Source organism: Dendronephthya gigantea, unplaced genomic scaffold (assembly GCF_004324835.1).
Source record: "Dendronephthya gigantea isolate DGI-Jeju-01 unplaced genomic scaffold, DenGig_1.0 000047F, whole genome shotgun sequence".
Lineage (NCBI taxonomy): Eukaryota > Metazoa > Cnidaria > Anthozoa > Malacalcyonacea > Nephtheidae > Dendronephthya > Dendronephthya gigantea.
This window is the reverse complement of record NW_021163057.1, coordinates 47,824-66,004: the sequence shown is the minus strand read 5'-3', so window position 1 is coordinate 66,004 and position 18,181 is coordinate 47,824. Positions and strand designations below refer to the sequence as shown.

Sequence of the window (18,181 nt, the reverse complement as noted above, 5' to 3'; positions counted from 1 at the left end):
ATTGTCATTGGACATCAAGTACATATATTATGTAGTAATATACAATCTTCGTGCATTGGCCTAAATCTACTTACGCGATTGGTCAAAATTAATCACGTGGTTTCTTGTTGCTTGGCGACAGATCATAGGAATTATAATTTATTCTTAATAACCCATGAAAATCATTGAGTTTATTCAAAATGACAGCGTGCAACGAAGCTTGGATCTTCAATGCATTAACTGGAAAGCATCCTTGAGACTATGTGCACACGGTAACGTTTTCAAGCGTTTTCACATTCGTTTTCATGACAAAACGGTTTCAAACACCGTCAACTTACAATAGAAGATTAGAAGTTGAATATAAATTAATTAACATATTTGGCATATTTTTCCTTCGATCGTGTGAGCAGGGCGTCAAAACGACGATGACGACTTTTCTTACGCAGCACATTGGAATCGAGGCACTGCGAGCGGCGAGGGGCTGGTATTCCGAGCGAGCGAAGTCCTATTGCAAGTCGGTAGGGGTACTGAAGTGTGTATAATTCCACTCGAAAGACCCTTTTGAAACGCTCGAAAACGACGCTCGTGTGCGCACAGCCTTAGGGCTGCATTCCATGCACTGTCGGGTTTTTTCCACGCACGTAAACTGAGTTTAAAATAATTGAATTAAATAATACTTATAAAATCTATACAATTGAATAAATGCATAGGGTTGGATTCTGTTGAAGATTTGGAATGTACTTTCTGCAATGAAATTTATCAGTATATAACAACTTAGGTTTTAAACTTTTGCGTGCGTGTACCGGTGTACGTATACGTGCAAAACACGCGACAGTGCAAGGCACCCTAACTCTCCTTAACGCCCCTTGGTTGAAACGTCGAGAAGTGTTTTGTCTATTTTCGGCAGTTGTTATGCCACATTTGAAGCGAAGTTGTTTGAAGATGCTGCTCTCTTGTTATATTAGTGGAGTTACTGCCGACCCAAGACCAAGTGGTTGGGCAAACAATTGCCAAGGGGTCAATTGGATATTATCGCATGCAGTGTCAATAATTTTAGCTACCAAAAGCTGAAGTCCATGACACGGTATTTCGATGAAAAGACATTTCAATTACCTAATCCGCCAAGCCAAAGGTCAAGCTCTGTATAGCCTTTTTCATCTCACTACTTCGGGAAACAATGCTATGACTTTTTAAAAGTACCGACATTGTCTTTTCAGAAGATATCATTTACGGTAATACCAGCTGTTACCAACTTCGAAATCATACCGACGGAAACCTGTAGAGATTTAAGATCAGAAGGTTACCAGCAGAACACGAGGGCGATTTATACAAGCTCAAATAAACCCTTAATTAAATAAGTCGCGAAGACGGGAACAGTCGTATAAACGCTCCATTTGTTCGCGACTAAAATAAGCCTGTAAGGCTAATTGCAGTCGCGAAGTTTTCGTATGTTTGCAAGTCTCATTATATTAAACACTGGTGTCCAGCATCGACCTTCCTGCCATCTCTCGACGGCAGCGACAGTGAATTTGAGTCGTTTATACGAATTCGCGTCCAATTTCGTATGGATAAGGGTGGATTTCCACTTACAGAGAAACAGTTCACAAGCGAAATATTTGCATATTTTCTTTTGAATTGAGAGCAGTCATGTTGAAATAATTTATTTATGCTGTTAAAATTCTAAAGAAAATATGCAAATATTTCGCAAGCGAACTATTTCTCTGTAAGTGGAAATCCAGCCTAACTGCCTAAGACTCTACTTGAGCTTGATAAGGCCACTTGAGCCGGTTAAGACTACTTGAGACGGATAAGGCAAAATTATTTCTATATTTAAATTATTTCTACTCATTTTCTAGAATGTGATAAAACTAGCCACTTATACATGCAATGGTTGGCTGCTGATTCATTAAACCTTTTGTCGATGCTCCTGAAATTGTTTCGTTTTTCACTTCTCGTGAAAACAGTTTTGTGGAAAAATCTATTTTTGTTGCGGCAACGTCCCAGTTTCCCTGTCACCAATCTGCCTTATTCCTAACGTGAAAACATTGTTACCTCTGTTGCCTATTTCGGGCCGAGCTAGAAGCTCCAGGGGGGGGGAAGGAGGAATATCTATATTCTATATATCTGTTTTATGCCCGACTGATTTCCTGTGTACGCTATGATATGAATATATACCTGGCATTAAGCGGTTTAGCGCTGGTCCTGTGCCTATATTATAAGCTGCAGAACATGTATATTTCTAGGTTATAATTATTTGGTAAAAAATGCGTACATTTTGGCATGATTTGATTCGTATGTATTGCTTAGATGGTTTTTCCAGGAGAGGTTGGAGACCAACATCAGTGACCCGTGGACAACAGCTGACATCCAGCACCATCAATTTCAAACATTGACTAGTTATTCTTTTAATGCTACGGTCTGTCACTCCATAGCAACTTCTGACACTGAGACTATGAAGATTCTTGGACAAAGTAACACTTGAAAGTCCTTTGTCAGAAACCTATACAAAGCATATATAAACAATGTTCACCTTTAATGGCTGTAAATGAATAAAACTACAACTAGAAGTAATCAAAGATTAGCAAGTGCGTTCTGTGTTTGGATTTCTCATCGTTAAAACACTGCAAAATAGATTCCTGATGCTTTAATACGAATCCTCACTGACATTTGAATGCGGTACGTCACAGTATCTTACATAAACAGGCGAATACAAAAACCCAAATGCCCGGTCCTATCAGTACAACAGTAAAAACGGAGAGCAGTGGAATTAGGAGACACAACAAAAAGCGACACGAAATCCTGCAGTCAAACAAAATGCAAAAACACTAAAGCGAGGCAAACGCCACAAAAAATCTCAGCCGTGACGTCACAATTAGGAAGCGCCCTCCTTGGTCGAACCTCGAACGGAATTAGAAACCTAATATGTAAAATATGTACAATAAAACAGCTGTTCCACTTATTCTGAAAATTAAATCACATTAATTTGGTAATAGCTACTTTAAACAATATTTTTCTGTTTCCAAATATATACTTTCATCCTTTTAATGACCACTTTTTATTAACTTGAAGGAATAAAAGCTCGTTGTCCTACTTACCTTAAAGCAGTTACTGACATCCAGTTCTTGCAGATTTTTACAACATTCACAAAGCTTTTTTATGGCATCATCTGTCACATATTTACATCGACTAACGCTCAGGATAGAAAGGTTTGGGCAATTGTTCGCAAGGAGAAACAAATTCTCTTCAGTTGTGCAAGTCCAGCAGTCATCTAATCGAACAACCCTAAGTTGTCTAGCAATCCTTAAAATAGCATTCAATCCGCTATCAGATATCACAGGCATCCCTGCAAAATCAAGTTCATGTCTGCTTTGCAAGTTTGTGATAGAATAATAGTTCCATTTCTTTGAAACAAGTCTGCAAGTACAAACTTCTTTGATGTCAAGATATTCAAATATCTGATGGACAATTACTTCAATGGGTAAAACTTGAAATCTCTTGTTGATTGAACCTTCGCAATTTTCCACATTATTAATCTAAAAATTTGAATTCAAATGGAACAGTTCATATGGTTGACAATCTTGGCAAATCATAGAAAATCGGCAAAATGGATCCTGTAACTGATCTTTAAGACTTTAACACAACGCACTATTGGCCTGGTATTCTATAGTTGTACCATCATTGAAAACAATATATATATATATATATATATATATATATATATATATATATATATAATTATATATATATATACAGTCGTTATCAAAAAGGTTGTCCCTATCAATATATATACAAATATATAAATATCAATCACATGAGCATTAAACATTGTTTATTTCGCTCATTTTTGTCTTGTTTCTCTATTATTATCAATATGGTTAAGCTTACTATTATATTTATGAAATTTTTAAAAAATTTTCACGGATTTCCCATAAAATTAACGTATGCAGTAAAATCACGTGACTGATATTTACGTATTTATATATATTTCAATATGACGACCTTTTTGACAACGACTGTATATATATATATATATATATATATATATATATAATATATATATATATATATTATATATATATATATATAATAGATTTATTAAATTGAATTCATAAACTCACCATCACAACAGCATCACCTTCTGTATCCCCACAACAGAGAGACTTCAAATCTACTGTATTTATAATCTACAAGTCTTAACTTGTTGATTTATTTAATAAACTTATTGAATAATTTGTTTTTATCAATTTCAATGTTATAATCTCTATTTCTAGGCTTTTACATAGATAGCCTAACCTAACATGGGTACGACAACATTCACAATCACAACATGAAGTAAAACATAAGCACAAGCCGCGAGTCATATGACCTTTGGGCGCAAAAGTGTGAAAATATTATTTGAGAAAATAAAAAAAAAAAACATTTTTGCCGAATTTTAACTGTTTTTTTAGAAGTTAAAAGAAAACTGTGACAAATTTATTGTTTTTTTTGTATAATGCCGCTGGCTGAGGAGCCTCAGTGTGCAGCATGCAAGATATATAAGTCTCTGATGTGGAGGAAAGGCGCGAATGGGGAAACACTTTGCAATGGTTGCCATTTAAAACGGGTCAATTCTTTCTTACGTTCACAACGGGCAACAACTGCAAAATTAGAAGGCCGTAAAGCCTCGTTGAAAGGGAAAGCTAGTAAAGGGAAAGGTGGTAATGGCAGGCATGGTGAACGAACAGGAAAAAGTACTTCTAGTCGTAGTAGAAGAACATTATTTAAAAAAAAGGTACAAATATATATTTTCAACCTGCTATATGAAAGAATTGATATTATAATAGGTGTTTGCCGTGTTTCCTAGGAATTTGATGGATTCTGTCGTGAGACCACAATGAAATACATTTGAAATTTTAATACAGTTGTATAATTTTCTCCATCTATTTAGCCTCAAAGGTCGCCAGTTGTTGAAGCCACTGTTGTTGCATCAGATAGCTTATTTTACAAGGTTAGTCACAAATATAGCAATTAAATCATGACCAAAGCTCATGCTACAACTTGGTTCTCAAGCCTTATGCTAGTCACAAGCCTTGTGATAGTGTACTTTGTGTTGAGATGTATAAATTTTGTGGCCATTCTTCCATTCTCTCTACCTCGTGCAGGGAATTCTCTACCAAGTTGGCGATATAGTATCATTACAAGATATTGATGGAACTATTTATTTTGCTCAAACACGTGGTTTTCTGGAAGATCAGTATGCAAAAAAGAGTACTGTTATATCATGGCTGATACCAACTGTAGCAAATCCAGCCAACTTTGATCCAATGTATTTCATACCAGGTTAGTATTCCAGCCAAACAATGTGATTTTCACAAAATTTTTATCCCAATTCAGAAATCCTTATTTCAAACCCCGTCATCATGAACCGTGTCGTAACATATCAGACAAAATGATAAACAGGTCCTAACTCTGTAATTCCTAAAAGGTCCTGATGAAGATGCACCTCGTTCCATGGACTGTATTGAATTTGTTTGTCGAGCTCCATCTGAACTGTTCAAAGAATTTGACTGTCACCCACCGTTTATCACACCAAAAAAACCAAACCTTGATGAACTCACTCAAGCTGCTAATCAGCTTTTACATTGTGAGTAATGAAGAGTTTTTAAAACCATATACTGTACCTCTTCATTGAAGACTGCATCCATGTGTCCTATCCATCGTCAGCGACCAAGAGAAGGAGTGAATCTATTCTGCATGTTGGCATATTGAAATATTTTGGATATTACTGCACAAAAAAAGATGAATTTGTTGGTTGCACTGTTGCAGGTTGAATTTCACCCATCTCTAAGCTTATATTAACCAGTTGAATTTCACCCATCTCTAAGCTTATGTGAACCAGTGACCCAAGCACAATAAACTATGTATATGTGTTGAAAGGTATATTAGGATATCTGTATTGAGTACTAAATTCTTGTACCTTTCAACACATATACATAGTTTATTGTGCTTGGGTCACTGGTTACATGTTCTAATTCATTGAAATTTGTTTCAAATTGAGTTATGCACAATACAAAATGAAATAGTGTTCAAAATTCAGAGTAAAGTCACATTCTGCACTTTGTACATATTTGTTAACTACTTTGTCCGCAACTGCTGTTGTCTGGTTGTAATTTCAAACTCAACAAACACACAAAAGTATAACTTGTGCATAAAAACTCTATAGTGAGATAACCTGTCATGTTGCCTTTGAATTGTATATTGTTTTTGCAGGATGGCCGTTATAGCATCCATTCTACCTAAATATAAATTATATTTCTAACTAGCCATATATCTGCTTTGCAGTTGCAACTTCGTTTCTCTTCCTGAAGAAGGCTTTCCCATATTCATATGAGGTAATCATTATAGCACATGCCGGGGCAACTTTAGCGACCCGAGCTGTTATCCCTAAACATAAAACACACTGAAATAGTAACTTCGTAAACTTCAACCAACTTACCCACGCGCTTGTTAGTTGAAAACATATGTTTGCAACATTCCATTCAGAAATAATCATTAATTATATAGACGTAAAGCGCCTGGGTGCCAGGCTATAGCTAGTAACGACACGCCAAACACGGAAAGCTTGATGATACACAAAGTATTGCATCATTATGAGAAAGGTCTATTATGTAATATTAAAATTAACAGACCCCATTATAAAATTAGTGAGCTTTGAACACTAAGCTGATATAACAATTCTTGGAGTCCTGACTTGTTCACTTTTTGGTCATTTCCTCCAGAAGTTATTATATAGCTCAGTGGCTTTGAAAGGTGAGTTTAAAGGCATACGACAATAAAAAATTTAAAAATTATCTTTTTTGTCTATTTTAAAACAACGTCATGATTATTTACAAAATTCGTTTACGGATTTTTGTTAACTTTATTACTTCTCAAGATATTTAAGCTGGGTGCAAATTCGTTTTGTAACTTCAAATTAACGACCCGGCGAAGTAATAGTTCCATGGTATTAGAATCGCAACCCTGCTTTTGACGTCACGTAATTAGATTTCATTATAAAACAAGATGGCGGATATATCTCGATATCCGATGTTTTTGATCGCCAATATCTTGCGAAGTAAGGAAGATAAACAAATTTTGTAAAAAGGCTTCATAAGAAGTGTAAATTTTCTTTTACGCAAAACAGAAATAATTTTTATTGCCATATCCTTTTAAGTAAGTTTTCCCGCCAAAATTTGGAAAATTTTTCAGTGAATTCTGGCTGCATGTGCAAGACTTTCAAAAACAAGGACAACAAATACGCTTGAAAGTCTTCCTGGGGTTAGTTTTCAAATGCTAACAACCCAATAAAATGTAAAACCCATTAACCTATTACCTACACAGTAACGAAATGTCAAAACATAAATATTCACTGAAATTAGCAAATTGATTAACCTGTGAATAAAGCACCAGTTCCTTGCTCCTTCCGAAGTTTAAGCAACAATGAAAACGTGGAAGGATATCTCTTTGTCGGATCTTAAAATTAAACCAAATTAGCACGTGAATAGAAAATCGCCAAGGGGCCAAGGAACAATCGTGAGGGGGGGGGGCATGAACAAAAAGGGACATGAAGAAAAACGGAAATTGGTTATTCAAAGATGTGGAAGTTTGTAGGATGTCTGTACTCTGTAGTAAATTTTGTTTTACGACTACTACGACTTAATTTCCTGGGGTCAGTTGTATCAGGTTGTATGAAAGCTGGACAGCGCTATCCAACGTGATTTTTTCAACCGTTGTAAAAATGCCAAAAAAGAAATGAAACTACAGATTTGGAGCTAAAAATTCTTGAAGGAATCCTCAATTTAGAAGTACTAAGGTTTAAGCGGGCTATAACGAACAACAGGCAATTATATATACCGACAACAACAAACAACCGCTATCCGGCTTCCATACAACCTGCTCTAGTATTAGTATTTTGGGGTATCTTCTCAACATGGTTATTTTGCTAATATTAGCACCTAAAGGGGACCTTCGCTGGGATGGAGGGCTATCGCATTTACAATTTTAAGATGTGACAAGGTATTTCTCGTGTTCATTCGCAAGATCACGTCTTCGAGCGGTGGCATAATCATGGTGGACTGGGAAAAAACAAAGAAATTGTGATTAAACAACTTACCAAAATTGCTTTCACCAAGTTCTATCTGACGATGAGTCTTTACAACATCGAAGGGAAGCGTCAGAATACCAGCGATCTACACAGAACAAACAGCCTGGCTTATTTGCATGTTCGTAGATAATCATGTCACAGTGTTTTGCGTTCAACAAGTTACACGTTTCATATTTCCATAAATATACTTACTGCTCCTGAGGTACCTCCAGACAGACATATGTGTTGAAGTGACGGGTCTTTCTGTTGTGCTCGTAAGTATTCATAACCAAACCAATACAAAGCTGTATAAAAAATACACAGTTTTAATATCGTCGAGCAAATGGTACACGGGTATTTGCCCCATGCAGGCTTAAAAGAGACGTACCGCAAAATGACGAAGTGCAAACAAGGAAACGAATGGAGAAAATGCCCCCAAAATTGAATTCTGCCGTTTGCAAAAGCCATTAGGCCTGGTTCCATTTACTTCGTGTCGTGAACAAGTCAAGGTGGCTGATGTGATAGAATATTTCTATATATGTGTGTGAAATCAACAGTGGCGATTTGAATACAGAAATAAGGAGAGATTCACATCCGGATTATTTCTCATCGGTGAAGATGACTTGTTCACGACAATTATCACTGAATAAAAACCAGGCTTGATTGAGATTTGATTAATCGCGTATAGTTTCGGAACCAAATGAACACGTATTAATCTGGTTCCAAGAACACAACTTAATTAGAGGGGAATATATTGTGATAGAAAAAAAGACTGAACATCTCACAATACCTGAAAAAGGTATATCTCTAAGCAGTGAAGGGCCCAGCCCTTGCCATAGGGAACGAACTCCACCCTGCCTTACAGCTGTTCTGACAACGCTACCAAGTTCTAAATATTGCGAGAGAGTTGATTTCGAGAATATCTTTTCAGTACAAAATAAATCTATCTTACCAGTCCTAGATTAATAAACATTCAAACAATTATTAACAAAAACGAAAGTGAAATTAAATTAGTATTAATGAATTCCAGATAAAGGCGGTTTTCCTCTAGGAGGAATTGTTCGCATGCTTTTCTTTCATTTTGTGTTTCGTGATGCGTCAACTTAAAGAGAAACCCATCTAAGCGTACTTTTTGTGTTATAAAGAAACAAGGAAAATGACCAGAAAAATACGCTGTTCAGTAGAGTAGACCATGGAAAAAGTCCAACGCTTGCAAGCTGAGTTACTGGCCAGGAAAATTGGAGCAAGCACCGGATGTGATCGCGTTGGACGACATCCTCAGGAAGGAATTACGGGCACTTGGACTTAAGAAAACCTATGTTCACTGGGTAATAATTCCATATTCAGTAAATCCTAAATTCACGAATTAAATACTCAAGGAATATAGATTATGGTTAGGATTAGTTTTTACATTAAAATTATGGTGATTAGGACTAACCCTAATCCTAACCTAATCTCAATAATTAAATTTGTGTATTTCGGATCGAATGAAAATGGGATTATTGGTACCTAAAACTAATCCTAACCCAAATTCCAAGTGTCTACCTATAGATATAAATGGGGGGAAATAATGCAAGGAGGATAAACTTATAGCTTCAAGGTGATGCTGAGACAATATAGTAGAAAATAATTACTGACTAGATATGATATAAAATAGTTTCAAGCATACAAACCTCTATATTTAAATTCTTTCTTAGATTGTAATTTTACGCGCAACATTTCAATTGGAGATACGAAACTGGAGGCAATAGCTAAGGAACAGACAAATTTGTTGTTAGGTCAATTTAGGAATGTTTAAATGATCCCCTTTACCCATCTGAGGTAATGAATTAACATGATCCTGGAATGTAATATACTAATAGTGTGGTCACTTCATGTGCTCATTTAGTTCCAAGAACACTTGTTTTCATAATCAAAATCATTCTACATCTTAATTTCGAGTCAGAGTCTTAAACTCAACTCAAGTAAATTAATAGCCCTTGAAACAAGTTGATTTTGATTTTCCTGCAGGTCCATGGAAATAAGAATGATTTGTAAAAACTAAAAACCACTGCTGTATTCAAATCACACCTCTTGCGGTAATTCCAGATAACATTGGCGAGTAAATATTCCTCTCCCCTTGTTTGAAACCATACATGACTTTCAGCTGATCATAGGCAGTAAAATATATTATAGTTGCAGGAACAGACATTACCCTGAAATTAAAAATTTGGATTTTTTCAGCACAGTACTTAGTGGAAACTGGATAATACTGGTACAATGAACATGAACTTACAAAGCTGCTGGTAAACCACCCCACAAAGCTGATACACCTTCATATCTCACAATTCGCACTAATGCATCCTTTTGAAGAGAAATATATGAAGTTAAATGTATTATAGTCATATGCTAACCATGACACAACCTGAAGAGTGTTGTCCTGCTAATTAAGATGAGCTAATAAATAGGATCTTTTGGAACAATTTAACACTATTCAAGTTAAATTTGTGTAGAAAACTATTTCCAGTTCTGTGAAAACCATAATTTTTTCTTCTCTTACCCATGTCGACGTAAAATTCTTGTTCGCATTCGGGCATACTGAGTATTTACCAGTTGGACAAAAATAAACATGATCCATCAGCCCATTGAAACAAATCATACATCGTTCTAAAATATATTACAAAATATTGTTGAAACTTTCACCAATATTCTTAGTACTTGTAACCAGTTGTGGTACTTTTTGCTTCGCCCACTGTATTAAATCTTACCTGTACTTCCACTTGCACTACGAGCTTGTGCCTGCAATCTTACTTTGATCACATCAAAAGGAGTCACTAAAAACAATAAATAATTCATTTTTTTTGCAACAAATTCAATAGCAATGGGATTTTAGCAAAGAAAACATTTTACTACATCTTATTATTCCCATGCTTCCTGTGGAAATCAGCGAATCTATTTGTGTGAAGTTGTAACTAAAACTGTGATCATAATTACAAAACTCAGCAACTTATTAGAGGAATGGAAGTAGTTCTTTTCTCCTACCCCTTTTGAAATACTACAGTAGGTATATAGACAGGAATTCTTTACCTTAAGCAAATATTTTAGGCATCTACTGTATGTGATTATAAAAATGATTACAGTACCAGCCTACAACTAGTCTTAATTTCTTTTAAAAGATGGAAATACACTAATAAAGTCATGAGTGATCTTTTTAACTGTATATAGTAAAATTTTCTTGAGAAAAAGTTAACACAATGGTATTCTAATTTGTTATAAGTTTTCATTTTCTAATTAATGGTGAACATATAGCTCTAATTTCAACGTTGATCTACAATGGACCCAAGCCAGTAGTATATACCTATTGGCACACAGTCAAAGTTGGGCAACATTTCTTCCTGATTATCAAACACAAAAATTGAACAGTTTACTGGCCAGTTTTGCACTCTTCAACTTTTACTGGATAAGCACAGATGCAACCAGAAATGGTTGCACCTGCTGTACTGTCAATTTTGTCAATTATGGTATATTCCAGTGTGGAATGTTTGTTTCGCGCAACCGAGATATTGGGCGTGCAATTTGATGTCTCCCATATATTTACTAGTGATTTTTTTAAATCTCGGTTGCGCAATTTGCATACTTTCCAGTCTGGGGTATAGTACACACTGTAACTGTGGGGTAACAAAAAAGCGCATGTATAAAGTATTTAAGGTTAAAGCTAACACTACTACAAACAAATACCCTATGACTCATAAAGCTAAGGCAAGCAAATCTTCAGAAATTTACATTTGTTATTTGTGAGCATTAATAATAGGTATGTTTGATAAAATCAGCCATACTTAGTATATACTTACTGAGCAATGATGTGAGAATTGCCCCTGAACATGACGAAATGATTTGTTGACTTGCCGATATTTCCATAGCTATTTGTCTTCGGCTATATACCCTACTCTACGAAGAGAACTACACTCTAAAATTATGACTACTTCACCATATTTTACCATGGTCCGGTACAATAGTTATTCCTGGCCGACATGCAAGACCTCATCTGACCTGCTTAGTGCTCATCGCCTGCCGCAGACTAAATAGGGGCGGGAAAATATAGGGGGGAATGACCGGGAATCACTGAAATATATATATTTTTTTTTATTTATTTAATTCGCCCAACAACAAAAAATATGACATTTACAAAGAATAGATATATACAAGAAATGGGCTAGGAGCCTACTAGAAACCACATGGCTTTTGCTTTAGGCCCCTAGGTTTATTAAGCTATATCAATAAATTTAAGCTCGTGTCAGTTCAAGTGTTTTTCAGATAATAAGGAAAAGAAAAGAAGTATTTTATGATACATATAAATACATACATACATTCATACATACACATACATACACATACATACATACACATACATACATATACATAATTATATTTACAAAAACATGTTATATTGTTAAATCTAGTTGTAAAAAGTACTTTTTTATTATTGATTTGAAGGAAGCATAAGACCTAGGTTCTTTATATTTTGTGGGAAGATTATTCCATACTTCTATGCCTTTATTGGCAAGGGTATGTTTGGTATAGTTTGTTCTATTATTCTTTTTGTGTATCAATGAAGAATTTCTTGTGTTATGATTATGAATTTGCTTATTTGTCAAAAAATAGTTTATGAATACTTCTGGTAGATTCTGTAGATGAAAATACCGGAACATGAATAAACTTGTTAAATAATATTAAATAATAATAATAATATTCTGAAATAGGATTTACATTTTACACAGAGCAGACCAGTACAACGGAGCAGACAGTTATATTATTTATATAGAGGTGGAACGTGTGGATACCAGCACAGTTAATAGAATATACATGGTTTGGAGACCACATAGCAAAAAATTGTTGATGTTCCTTTCTCATCACATGTCTATTGGTAGTGTTTGCACAGTCTGTGCCACAGATAAACCAATAGTAATCTTATAATTGACACATTTTTCAAGTCAAGGTTGAGCTTAGCAAGACTATGAGCTGTGGTAAGACGGAAGCCATTGGTAAATTTGGCTAAAATACAACAGACACGTGACGAGAAAAGAACCATTTTCTGCATAAACCTAGACAATAACATAGTTAATGAGTGGTATTGTCTCCACTCTCCAAACCATGCATATTCTAACTGTGATACCAATGACTGGTGGATACGCGCATGCATGTACAGAATTTGAATAACGGCACTGTGCCGTTTATTCCTGCCCCTGGTAGTTTCAGCTCTGTATCTATATTATTTGTGGTCCAAGGTGATGTCAAATTCTTACTCACTTCGCAACGTTTTAACCCTGAGTTCACTTTAGTCAGAGCAACTAACATGGAATTTCATCGGATTTTAATATTTCATTTCTACATAAAAAAAATTAAAAAGTTCTTTATAATAAAAACACTAATTAATCGAAATAATTCCATACTTCCACGCATCCATGTATTACTCCCAATTTCATTTATCATAAAAATTAGATAAATTGCTTGTTGCATGCACTGGTACAAAGATTCGGGGACTGACCAAAAGATTTGCAAAAAAAATTACTACCAAGCAAATACTTATATTCTTGCTATCACCGAGTAAAATTAATTCTTAGAAGTTCGAATTTCATATGTAGCGTCTTTCTTGCCACAGATGAGAACACAACTCTGGCTGATTATACTTGTGATTCTTTTTTAAAAATACCAACGATTACAAGCTCATAAACACGGTATAAAACATAAACCTGCTAAGAGACCTAGAAAACACTCAACAACACATGCCCGTTCTTTTTTTAGACTGTTTCAGTTTGGCGTTCTTTTTTTAGACGGCTGTTTGGCGTTTTTTAGACTGTTTTGCTCCCTGGGAGGGAAGGCCAGTCTGCTCCCCGTGGAGGGGAGGTTAACAATGCTAACTACTACTATTACTACACATACATTTTAACAGTACTTCTCAACCAAGTCGAACCTATTTACAGTTGGGTGAGAGAAGCCTGCCTCTAGATTCTCATAGGTTGCTTTTGACACCATTTTATAGGTCCATTTGATTAACATTTCATAGCATTTATCGTACATTTTATCATTATCTGCGTCAATGATTTTTAAAGTGCTGTCCGAATGTCCAAGTGCTCTGCCAAGCTGCTTCCACTCTCCGCTGATATCGTGAGCTATGCAAACAATATCATCTCTTGTGACTCTGTTAGCAGGATCTTTCTTACCTTGAAGAAAATCTATCATTAAACAACATTTAAAAAAAAAGCAACTGACACTGATACAACAACAAAGGCAATATTTTACTATACAGCACTTTACTATACAACACATTTTACTACACTACACACGCAGGCAAAATAGGTAAACGTAAAGAATGGGAGAAAAAAGGGAGTCTATGATCTGCTTGAAATATTAAGACCAACGTTAATATCACATGGAAAGTTAGGGTAATTTTAATAAATCTCGACCAAAACTGCACAAACATATATTTATGTGTATCAAAATATCTTAAATATCATATATTGATGTAGCTCACACAGTTTTTTGCAAAATGATAAACATCAAGATATAACTATCTACCTCCGACAGTCAAACTACCACTCTCCATTTGATCTGGAACACCAGGTGTGGGCGTAGGAAGCTCTGGAACTACAAGACAATGAAATCTTTGGTCATTATACCTTTACTAAAGGCTTGTTTACACTTGCAATTTTTAGTGCAATTATCTTTTTTTAGTATATGTGAGTAATAAGTTACGAATGGTCTACTGTGTATGAACTCGTATCTGAACATATAAATTAAATCACAACAAAAATTGCAAGTGCAAACTGGCCTTAATAACATTCACAATGATCAGAACGACTGCATGGACATGCACTGGGTGATTAACTGTAGCTGAAGCATTTCGCTGTAAACTATAGGATTAATATTATGGCACAAATATTGCAGAACCTGACAAGCATCAGATATGTTAAATGCTATTGGAACTGTGGTATTGATATTTCTATCACTGCAAAACCAGTTGAATTGCATTCTTGACACAGCACCCCAATTTTGAAAATCCTACTTGACTAAAAAGACTGTATGGATTTGTCTGATTACCTATAACTAATTGGTATGATGATTGTACTGTAATCTCCATACAATCAACCTTCTTAATTTTTCTATTGGAACATTGATAAGTTTAAGAAGGGTTATGTATGATTGATAAGTTTAAGAATTGTTACTTATGTAAGGCCATGCTGGTCTATAATGCTTTTATTTTATAACCTTATCTATATAACCTTAACCTTTTACCTATAACCTTTTTTAACCTATAACCTTTTACATAACCTTACCTACTCCAGTGAGAAGATGATGCAATATAGCTGAAAGAAGCACGCCTTTATTCCAATTAGCACTTGGGTTATTAGCTCTATCATTAGTAAAACCAGAGCTATGCAATGCAATCAATAACAATTTTGAATCAACTAAGATACAGACAGGTGATCCAGAAGATCCATCGCATGTATCAGCATTGTATTCTATAAATGGTTTGTTAACACGCTTGACTTTGTCATGACTATAATGCTTTTCCATCCCTCCTGGATGTTGAATAATGCACACTATATTACCACCCTGGACATCTGGTAATCTACTGCTATCAGCCAGTATTGGTTTCACCCCTATGGATTTCATGTCGCTTTCTCTGACTCGAATCAATACATAGTCCAGTACCTTAATTGAATTAGTAATGAGTTTGTAAGATGGAAATAAGAGTTTGAAATATGGTTTCAAACATGAGCTGCACATTTTGTCCTAATCAACAAAAGCAGTGAATACACTTGCGTGCATGTAGGAAAATTTACATTGTTTACAGATTACATTCCTAATTACTGCCATGAGGTAGGGTGCACCTAGAGTTACTTAGAGCTAGAGTTCATGTTGTTTGACATTAAGTTAATGCCCTGAATTCCTGTGATAAGACCTGTGATACCAACCATGCTTGACGCAAATAATCTGAACGGCACAAGGAGAAGTTCCAAAGATTCGCTTTCAGTTGACTCATGATGAAACACAGCCACCATATCATCGCTATTTTCCTGTTTCTTTTGAAATACATGAAAATTTGTCATGATGCAATGAATTTCTTCTTTTTTTAGTTTCACCTTTACATAAAATCCAGAAGCACTCCATGACTTGCTACAAATTGATGGAAATAAAAAGAATGAGTATCATGCCAACTGCTAATAATTAACATGTTGCATCGCACACAAAACTGCACTATATATATATTGGATAATTAATTTGATAGAAAACATTCAATAGTCTTTCAAAGAATAGTTTTCCAATATCAAAATTTGGTACCTTTACCTAAGCCCAGATCATCGATTTATGAAGTAGTAAATTTTATCAATAGTACTAATTACAAAAATTGAAATGTATTTAGACATTAATTTTTAATACAAACCTTTGGTCTTTGGTATTTGATTTCAACAAGCAAACAGCATTTCTTATTCTATCAATCTCTTTCAAGGGAACAAGTTGACCAGTTACACTCACTTCCGGGGTTTCGACTGCCGTTGCCATATTCCCGAATTTAATTTAATCAAGTATTTTAGAGTTGTATTTTTTGTCAACAGAAACGAAACAACAGAGGCACAATCAATATCATTTGCTACAAAAGGCTGAGTAGATCTAGATGATCCACTAGATCATAGCAGCCCAGAAATGCTTCGACAGTTTCGTCACAGTTTAAGATACACAGTTATGGAACTCGCGGCGGAACCAGTGGGCGGAACCCTTTGGCACAGAGATACAGACACAGAGCATACAGAGTTTGACCTTGCATTAATTATGCGTTCCTAGCGGCAATGTTGTTAGCCAGTGCGCTAAAGAGAGGCTATCCCCCCCGAACATTATAAATGGCCATCGCTATATAAATAAACAGATCGCTCCCATTACTCTTTTAAAGGATAAGAACTAACAAAATCTGGTTTTGAGAAAAAAATTGAGCAATGTTTTTGTCAAAAATACGATTTCTCCAGATAGTTCTAAAAACCATGACCAGCCGACAATTTAAGAAAGTAAAGTAAAAAGCAAATTCCGAACAAACAAGACATCTTGAGAATCAAAATATAATTCAAACAAGACACAGATTGAGACTGTAAATTTTCGACTTTATTACAAAGTCATCTTCAGACAGAATGAAATACAATACTTTACAACGCATATATATACAACACAGAGAGAGAGCGCACGTGTCAATCCAGCATGTAGGCGGAAGGCCGGTAAACCAAGCAGAGCGAAACATGATAAGGTTGTGAATAAAACTAAATATGTATGCTATATTTACAACAATATGTTAGATAGATTAATTTAAGGAAAGAAAGAAAGACCCGACAATTAAAATAGAGAGATTAAGTGAACAGTTGTAGTTCTTTGCTGGCTTTAAGTCCAGTGTTAAGGAAAGGTTTGTTGTGTTTGATTAAGAGTGCTTCAAGAAAGGCGAGAATATGATAGTTATTCGATTTAGTTATGTGTAGAATTCTATAGTTATTGAAAACTAAGTTCTCAATAGGAGAAGGGTTATTCAAAGATAATGGTATATCGTTGAGTAGTGAGAACTGGTTTTGTAGTGTGGCTAAGAATTGAGCATGCTCACACTCAGAGAAATGTTGGCCTACTGCACTAGAAGAGAGCCTAGTGGAATGCTCTTTCAAACGTACAGAAAGGCACCTTTGCGTCATGCCAATATAGGTTTTCCCGCAGCCAGGGCAAGCGACTTCGTACACTAAATTGCTACGAGATAAAGAAGGAAGTTTGTCTTTGTTAGAAACAAAATAAGACAACCTTTTAGTGTCGTAAATAGTGACGAATTTCACCGGTTTGGAAAGAAATCTTTGTATTTTATTGAGACATGATTTAAGTAGAAAATCGCCCCGATTTCCGAGATAAGGTATACGGATCCAGATTTTGGGCAATAGATTATCATCCGCTTCATGAATAACCGTATTGACAACAGGAGTGGAATTTGGAAAATACTTAGTTTTGAGTTTATTTAGCGTAGAGTATATAACATTATTAGGATAACCATTCCAAGACATGAAAGATTTGATGATTTTAATTTGACTATTGAAAAGCTTT

At 35.3% G+C, this 18,181-nt stretch overlaps 4 protein-coding genes across 6 annotated transcripts; 1 reads left to right on the top strand and 3 right to left on the bottom strand.

Annotated features, from left to right (window-relative positions):
• Positions 1–1,126: 1,126 nt before the first annotated feature.
• LOC114527849 (F-box/LRR-repeat protein 2-like) lies at positions 1,127–4,272 on the bottom strand. Its single transcript, XM_028549552.1, has 4 exons — positions 4,098–4,272; positions 3,075–3,512; positions 2,252–2,479; positions 1,127–1,255 (listed from the first exon to the last, which is right to left on the bottom strand). Exons 1-4 carry the CDS (start codon positions 4,098–4,100, stop codon positions 1,193–1,195), a joined length of 732 nt encoding a protein of 243 aa, XP_028405353.1. The 5' UTR covers positions 4,101–4,272; the 3' UTR covers positions 1,127–1,192.
• A 106-nt stretch (positions 4,273–4,378) lies between these two features.
• Positions 4,379–5,647, top strand: LOC114527881 (GATA zinc finger domain-containing protein 1-like). Its single transcript, XM_028549592.1, has 4 exons — positions 4,379–4,750; positions 4,907–4,966; positions 5,121–5,298; positions 5,444–5,647. The coding sequence occupies exons 1-4, from the start codon at positions 4,472–4,474 to the stop codon at positions 5,608–5,610; spliced, it is 684 nt and encodes a 227-aa protein (XP_028405393.1). The 5' UTR covers positions 4,379–4,471; the 3' UTR covers positions 5,611–5,647.
• Positions 5,648–6,256: 609 nt separating this feature from the next.
• On the bottom strand, positions 6,257–12,100 carry LOC114527880 (solute carrier family 25 member 40-like). Its single transcript, XM_028549591.1, has 11 exons — positions 11,911–12,100; positions 10,828–10,893; positions 10,620–10,726; positions 10,356–10,423; positions 10,151–10,275; positions 9,754–9,831; positions 8,871–8,969; positions 8,294–8,385; positions 8,111–8,186; positions 7,390–7,470; positions 6,257–6,402 (listed from the first exon to the last, which is right to left on the bottom strand). Exons 1-11 carry the CDS (start codon positions 11,975–11,977, stop codon positions 6,278–6,280), a joined length of 984 nt encoding a protein of 327 aa, XP_028405392.1. The 5' UTR covers positions 11,978–12,100; the 3' UTR covers positions 6,257–6,277.
• Positions 12,101–12,214: 114 nt separating this feature from the next.
• Positions 12,215–17,099, bottom strand: LOC114527833. Of its 3 annotated transcripts, XM_028549536.1 has the most exons (7): positions 16,506–17,099; positions 16,036–16,237; positions 15,394–15,772; positions 14,636–14,704; positions 14,136–14,280; positions 13,367–13,444; positions 12,215–12,744 (listed from the first exon to the last, which is right to left on the bottom strand). In XM_028549536.1, the coding sequence occupies exons 1-6, from the start codon at positions 16,622–16,624 to the stop codon at positions 13,408–13,410; spliced, it is 951 nt and encodes a 316-aa protein (XP_028405337.1). In that variant the 5' UTR covers positions 16,625–17,099; the 3' UTR covers positions 12,215–12,744; positions 13,367–13,407. The 3 variants fall into 3 exon arrangements, with proteins under 3 accessions (XP_028405337.1, XP_028405336.1, XP_028405335.1); XM_028549535.1 differs by having other exon boundaries at positions 12,215–13,444; XM_028549534.1 differs by lacking the exons at positions 12,215–12,744; positions 13,367–13,444 and having other exon boundaries at positions 13,510–14,280.
• Between the last annotated feature and the right edge of the window lie 1,082 nt (positions 17,100–18,181).